This window comes from Triticum dicoccoides, chromosome 1B (genome assembly GCF_002162155.2).
Source record: "Triticum dicoccoides isolate Atlit2015 ecotype Zavitan chromosome 1B, WEW_v2.0, whole genome shotgun sequence".
Taxonomy (NCBI): Eukaryota; Viridiplantae; Streptophyta; class Magnoliopsida; order Poales; family Poaceae; genus Triticum; species Triticum dicoccoides.
Genome location: NC_041381.1, coordinates 578,771,967 through 578,779,143, shown reverse-complemented (window position 1 = coordinate 578,779,143; position 7,177 = coordinate 578,771,967). Strand labels below are relative to the sequence as shown.

At 51.7% G+C, this 7,177-nt stretch overlaps 1 protein-coding gene across 3 annotated transcripts; it reads right to left on the bottom strand.

The window, feature by feature from the left end:
- Positions 1-141: 141 nt before the first annotated feature.
- LOC119348881 (receptor-like serine/threonine-protein kinase SD1-8) lies at positions 142-6,820 on the bottom strand. Of its 3 annotated transcripts, none has more exons than XM_037616877.1 (8): positions 5,417-6,820; positions 2,344-2,478; positions 2,042-2,217; positions 1,645-1,855; positions 1,327-1,564; positions 1,089-1,239; positions 655-980; positions 142-562 (listed from the first exon to the last, which is right to left on the bottom strand). In XM_037616877.1, the coding sequence occupies exons 1-8, from the start codon at positions 6,720-6,722 to the stop codon at positions 538-540; spliced, it is 2,568 nt and encodes an 855-aa protein (XP_037472774.1). In that variant the 5' UTR covers positions 6,723-6,820; the 3' UTR covers positions 142-537. The 3 variants fall into 3 exon arrangements, with proteins under 3 accessions (XP_037472774.1, XP_037472773.1, XP_037472776.1); XM_037616876.1 differs by having other exon boundaries at positions 143-562; positions 2,042-2,220; positions 5,417-6,819; XM_037616879.1 differs by having other exon boundaries at positions 524-980; positions 2,042-2,220; positions 5,417-6,818.
- Between the last annotated feature and the right edge of the window lie 357 nt (positions 6,821-7,177).

Genomic DNA, 7,177 nt, shown 5'->3' with positions numbered 1-7,177 from the left:
AGAACGAGGCCAAGTCTAAACCAGTGTTTTCAGAGTAGAAGAGTTTGGGGAGAAAAACATTTTCCACTATGTAACGTCACCCATTTTATCAAATTGATGTCTGTCCGGTATGATCATATAGTGACATGATGCTCTTCACTGGTCAGCCCACATCAATTCAATAAGCCAACAAAAAGTAATTATCAACACGAGTTAGAATACCAACATTGGAAGAAAAGCACCTATCACATCCTTTTTTTGTAGAACCATCACATCTTTTCATGTGGCACCCTTAGTACAAAAAAGAAAAACATCTCGTGGGACCCGCGGAGCATACATGTTCCCGAAGGCCCGGGCCGTGTGCCACGGCCTTCCGTGCTCTGGCCCAAAGTAAAGCGGGAATTTCCGTCGCAAAAGAAAAAGGTGGCGCGCCATCGTGCGGCATATTCCTCCCGCCGGCGCCGGTTTCGGAATCTGCGGTCGCCGCCGTGTTTTCTGCGACCCTCCCATGGCCGGCCACGACGGCGCTGTTTGCAAGGTGACGAACAACTTCAACCATCACCCATCCATTGATTTCTTTTCGCTGTACAATTGCACAAATACACATCTTAACTTTCACTGAACAACAAAATCAGTGCTAAGCTACACAAATTACCAAAACAATGACATGTCTACCGGCCCTCGATCATGGTGATGGTCATGCTGTCCACGAAGCTGCAGTCGGCCCTGCTCGACGACGTGTCCTCCGTGCCCGTGGCCGTCGCAGTCGCCGCGGCCCGCCTCGCGGCGAAGCCGGGCTGCTTGGGGGTCGCCAGCGACGCGGCGTCGGCGGCGGCCAGCATCGTGAGCGCCTGCGACATGAGCGGCCGGTCGTCCGGGTTCTCCTGCACGCACAGCAGCCCCACCTTGAGGCACTTGACCACCTCCTCCGACTCGAACGTCCCGTTCAGGGTCTCGTCCACCAGCTCCAGGCTCTTCCCCTCGCTCAGCAAGCTCCACACCTGGTAAAAATATTCAGAGATTCAGAGATTTTTCTAAATTTCAGAGATTCAGAGATAGTGGCGAGACATTGACGAGCTACATGTTCAGACATGTTCATTCAGGCTTACATGTGCTAGAAGGTTTAGGTGGCTGGAGTAGCTGTAGACGCCCCTGTTCCTGATGCCGGTGATGATCTCCAGCACGATGACGCCGAAGCTGAACACGTCCGATTTCACCGAGAACACTCCGTCCATCGCGTACTCCGGAGCCATGTAGCCACTGCAACAGGGAACCATGTAAGGATCATCCATATTAGGAGATTAACATTGTTGATATAAGGTGATTGAATTGCTTGTTGAAACTTACTAGGTGCCGACCACTCGAAGCGTATTGATCTCCGAGTCGTCGCCGCCAAATATCCTCGCCATGCCAAAGTCTGAAATCTTAGGGGTCATGTCCTTATCCAGGAGAATGTTGCTTGTCTTGAGATCTCTGTGAACGATTCTGTATCTCGAGTCCTGGTGAAGATACAGTAATCCTCGGGCGATCCCCTCGATTATGCGGTACCGGGTTTGCCAGTCCAGAAGCATGCTCTTGGATTTGTCTGATGATAAAAACAGGTAAATCAGTATCTGTTCTTTGGAAGATAGGGAACTTTCATGCTCACAGAGGTTAAGTGCGTACCGAACAGGACGAAGTCCAGGCTCTTGTTTGCCATGTATTCATATATGAGTATTTTTTCTTGTCCACAGATGCAGCAGCCGATCAGTCGAACAAGATTCCGATGCTGGAGTTTCGCTATCAGCATAACCTCATTCTTGAACTCATCGGGACCCTGTGTCGATGCCTGCGAAAGTGTCTTAACGGCTATTTCCTGTCCATCCTCAAGCTTACCCTGTAATTTTGAAGAAAGTATTTTGAATCAGACGTGTGAGACTGCTCTATATTATGAAAAGAAAACTAGAATGTCATCTTTATTTTCAACTAGTAATTATGTTTTGTTATACTTGTTTGCAAGACCTGAAGTTGCGATTACCCGATGTTTCGAAACTACTAATGGAGTCCTTAAAAACTTCAGTACCTTGTAGACTGGCCCGTAGCCACCTTCACCAAGCTTGTTGTCAGTTGAGAACCCTTGTGTGGCTTCTGCTATTGTCTCCAGATCATATATTGGCAGATCCAGATCAGCCCCATGACTGGTTCCTTCACTCGTTAGTGTTCTGCTGTGCAAAACACCACTCCATTTACTTGGTGCTCCTACTGAAACATCATATTTTGAAATGACATCAGCAAATAAGAGGTTAGCTCTTCTTTTTTTCCTCTGAAGAGAGGTAATGTTCTTCTTATCTGAAAGTCAGAACCACATAGATCATTTGGCATTACCTGACTGTCTTGCTCTTGCCCTCTTTCTTCTCCACCAGAAGAACCCTGCAAGCGCTATAATAGCTGCCAGTGCGCAGATGCTCACAGCGACTGCAATTATAACATGCGCCTTCTTATCGGACTTGCTAGTTGCATCTGTGCAAGTAAATCACGATTTAGTTTGATCATGGACATGGCTGTATCTTATCTACAACATTTGTGTCTCCGTAAAGCTTAGATGTCAATGTATACAATACAGTAGTAAGTACTCATATATTAGTTTGATGATGGACATGGCCGATGAATGCAAGCATTTGGAGAGCTGCTGAGAATATTGCGAACCTAGCATAACTGCGACCTTGTGTTGAAATATTCACATGTGAATATATCGACACACAGACATAGGGTGAGTGCATCTAGTGAACGAACTCTGCTACTGGTTCACTTTTCTGGATTTTTTTTCTATGTGTGTGGTCTTCTGTACTGTACTATCTGATAAACAAGTTTTTTTTATCTGACATTGGTTGTGTAGTATTTTCATTTTTGCACGTAGGGCTAACTAGTCCATCTAAATTTTATAACATTCCGAATGGTTTACATCATCATTACATAACTCTTGCTTGCAGATCACTGGATGCCATGGGTCAAATGCTGGTAGGTGGCCATGCCCCCACCAGGTAGCTACCAGGTTTTTAAGCCTCTCAGGTCCGGGGTCCTGTTGGGTGGAATTCTGAACACAACATAAAGCAAGGGGCTCCATGGCTAACAATGTTGCATGTGCAAAGTAACTAGCGAAGTAAAGGCCGGTCTGTTGATCCAACATTTGTCCTTCTTGTCCAACAGAAATACTTGACCAAGAGGATAGTTCAGTCACAGCTTGCAAGCATTGAAGCTTAGTGGTGGCAACGATCAATAGACCAGGTATGTTGCTGTAATTCTTTTTGCCAACTGTTTGGTTCCTTGGCAACTGAATCTAATGTCGGACAGAGACACAGAGTGCCGTGGCCTCCTTTCTCCCTTATTTTCGGTAATGCATCATTCATCAGGCATATACCTAGATAATGGCTCACACGCGTCAACCACACGTGGGAAACGCACACCCCACACCTACCATATTAGGAAAAAACGTCTGGATTTGGACACTGGTCGGGCGTCATCATCCGCCTGGACGTCCTGCGATTCCTCACGGCATCTGGACTGGACAGGCAGCATCACCAAATATATACTCTACTCGGCACAACGGAGACACCTCACTCTAAATTTGGACTTGGCTCGTTTCAAAAAAAAAAAAAATTGGACTTGGCCGTTGCAACACGAAATCGCTTCTTCCTCAAGGAAACGGATCGCCGTACGTGTCCGTTGCTGATTAGCAGGAGCGCCGGGAGATCAGATTGGGACTGCGACCCTGCCTGCCTCCACCAGCAGGGCCAACTCTGAAAAAAAAGTGAGGCCGACGTGCTGAGCTGCTGCTAATCTGTCAGGCCAATTTCACTGGTTTCCCATGTGGCCATTTTCAGGTGTGCGCTGTGTGGTGCAGGAGGAGTGCATGATCGCGCTGGCGCCCAAGTCGTCTTCCTCTTCCCTGGAGCTGGAGCCGGAGGTCTCCAGCTGCTTGCTTGGGGACTTGGGGTGGACTCAAACTCAACTGCTGCATCGGCAAATCGTGTTTGGCTCGCCATACTTCCGTTGGAGCAGACCGTCAGGTCTACATCAGGATCAGGGAGATGATCTGAAAGCCACAGCACGCACGCGGATATGTACACTACTTTGTACGTGGAGATATAGCATAGAGGGAGTACGGTAAGCATTTGGGGCCTAATCGCATTCGGCTGGCCCAGCTTAAAATTTGTCCCCATGTATAGCATGGAGATTCTCTTCCCACCAACTGTACCCCTTGCAGAACGGGAACCCCCCAGATTGTACAGATGTACCTCCTTTGTCCCTTCTGATATGATCTACGGGATCGACATGGGGTATCCATCAGGGTGGGCATCATCGTCAGAGGAGCCCTTTCTATTCCAGAATCGTTTTTGTGGCGTCCGATTGTTCATTTTTCTAATAAGTGGTGATTACTACCAGTTTGCTGCTGTCAGCTTGCGCTCTTATCTGTAAAGTAAAGTGCCCTCTTGCTGATCGCGCAGAACAAATGCTCATTATCGCGGTCCAGCTCAGGTGCACGCTTCCTGCCGCCTTGCCGGGGCTGATAGTAAACCCAATCAACGGAAGATACATTGGCAAGACCCAATAAAAAGATCAAGAAAAAGTTCCAGGGCATATCAACATCAACTTTCCCCCAATTTCAAAAAAAAAACACGCATCAGCTTTCCCCCAATTTTTTTTAAAAAAACACGCATCAGCTTTCCCCCAATTTCAAAAAAACACACGCATCAACTTTCCTCCCCTAAATAAAGCTGTGGAAGTGACAACAAATTAACTAAATTTTCTGATCTGTATGGTGTCTTCAAACTTACGTTTCCTCCTCGAGCAGAGCAAGGATTATATTAGCCCATGCCCTCAATGCCTCAACATACTGTATGTGTAATGGTTGCTTTGTTTGTAGAGGGATTTTTCAGGATTTGATGATCACAACCTCTCATCTAACCGAGTAGTAGTACTCAAAGTTCATTTCATAATAAGAGGACAGTTGGACCGCATTATGGTATGACTATGCTCGAGAATAAGTTTGACCATGCCCAAAGCTAAATAATTCGTTGAATCACTTTCCTAATTGCTCCTAAAAAGTGGCTTTCACTCTAAACAGAACAGTGGAGTGAGGCCCCTCACTGACTAAATAACTGTGCAAGATCTAGTTCTGCATTTTCCCCACTAGCCGGTGCTTGATCGGGACAAACTAAAGCCGGCACTCTGCACATGCCTAAATTAATTAATTAAACCAAAACAAAAAGTTTTAGATGCCAGCCCGAAGCTATCTGTGCTTGGACCAAAGGATAGGACGGAACAATTTTTTCACCAACCAAGAACCATCATGAGTAATCACATGGCACATTCCATTCTAATCGAATTTATAACAGTAGAAAATTAGAAAAAGAAAAATGAGTGCAAACGGAACGGGGACACGTAGGCCGGCACGTACCTAGATCGGCGGCGGCGAGGCGCACGTACAGATCCTGGCCGAAGTTGGGGAACACGCGGAGGTCCTCCAGCGCGCCGCTCCACATCACGCACCCGCGGTGGCCCGGCGCGCCGCTCAGGTTGGCGTTGGCGTACGCCGTGCACGAGCAGTTCCGCTGGCACCGCTGCGCGCACTCCGCGAGGCCGGCGCGGTAGTCCACCACGGCGGCCGTCGTGTCCGGCACCTTGGCGTGCGCCATCAGCACGAAGCCGTCGGTGCCGTTGGCGCAGTCGAGCGGCGTCGCGCGCGCGCACCCGGCGCGGTTGTCCCGCAGCGCCCACGCCTCCGGCGACCGCGGCGCGAACCCGCGGAGGCACTCGCACACCGGCAGGCTGTTCGGGTCGCACACCCCGTTGGGCCCGCACTGATTCACGGCGTCGCACTGGTCCTTGGGCGCGTACCAGTACATGTTCCACGCGCCGGCCGCCCACACCCACGTCCACCGCTGCAGCAGCCCGCCGGCGGCGCCCGTGCTGTTGAGCGCCAGCCGGGACACGATGCTCGAGTTGGCCACCTGGAAGCTGTAGCTCACCTCCTTGGGGCTGTTGATGAAGCTGAAGTTGAAGCCCATGTAGGTGGCCGTGTCCGGGACGCCGGTGAACTGGAGCCCGTCCCAGGGCCCGGAGCGCCACACCTTCTCCGCCCCGTTCCAGATGAACACCTCGGGGTCGCCGGTGGTGTCCATGACTGCGACCACCGGCCCGGGGGACGGGTCGGAGGGGCTCGTCCACGCCGTCAGCGTCATGTTGGCGCCGGTGCCGAAGTCCATCCCCACCCGCATCCCCGGAATCAGAGTGTCGGTGGGGTGGTCGAACCCCTGCCACGCCACATGCCCGCTCGCGTCGGAGACGACGAGGTTCCCGCTGTCCAGCAGCCGCGCCGTGCACTTCCCGGCGCCCGCGCCCGGCGCCGGGGGGGCCGACCAGACGACGGTGGAGTTGGCGTCGGCGACGGAGAGCGTGCAGTCGGCGGAGACGGACAGGGTCGCGCGCGCGTTGCGCTCCACGGGGCCCGGGACGGGGTCGGCGCGGTTGGCGACCCAGACGACGGTGCGGACGGGGACCTTGGCGTACCACAGCCCGACGTAGGTGTTGTTGGAGCCCGGCGGCGTGAAGAAGCCGAGCACGTAGCTGCCGGCGCCGGCCGAGACCAGCGTGTCGTTGCCCCTGAGCGGCTGGCCCGGCGAGATGATGTCCCGGGCCTGGGAAGCCGACGAGAGGAGCAGCAGCAGCAGCAGCTGGAAGAGGCGTAGCTGGTGGCTGGCCATCGCCGCGGCAAGGGGTGGCCGCTTGTACAACTACTGGGAGTAGCTATTAAGCTCGGCAAGGATGACGGAAGCATCTTTCTGGTTTGTTATACGGAGTTTTCAGCAAAGCCGGCGTTAAAGTTCGGCAAGTGCTTCTTCGATTCTTAAAAAAAAGTGTCGTCGAATTTGCTAAGTTATTTTAAGGCCAGCGCGCTCGGCGCCGGCCGACCGGCCAAAATTTCGACCGGCTGCCTCCCAACCGTTTGATCTACTCGTATGTCTTATTGGTCATATATAATTAGATCCCTCGAGGTCGTCTTCCTTCTACCATCGCCTTCCTCCCGTAAATAGCCACGTACTATCCTCTGCATTGCGTCGCCGCCCCCTCCCCGAGCATAGCGACCCTACCCCTCGCAACAGTTCTTGTAGTTGGTACTGGCAACACCGCCGCCGCCCTTCACCGCCTACACGGCACC

What these genes read in the sequence shown, in the direction of transcription:
- LOC119348881 (XM_037616876.1), bottom strand. Translation starts at nt 6,722, where the DNA reads ATGGCCAGCCACCAGCTACGCCTCTTCCAGCTGCTGCTGCTGCTGCTC. An exon ending in CCTGGACTTCGTCCTGTTCG is followed by an intron (nt 1,565 to 1,644) that starts GTACGCACTTAA and finishes TTTTATCATCAG; the next exon opens with ACAAATCCAAGAGCATGCTT. An exon ending in ACCTAAACCTTCTAGCACAT is followed by an intron (nt 981 to 1,088) that starts GTAAGCCTGAAT and finishes TATTTTTACCAG; the next exon opens with GTGTGGAGCTTGCTGAGCGA.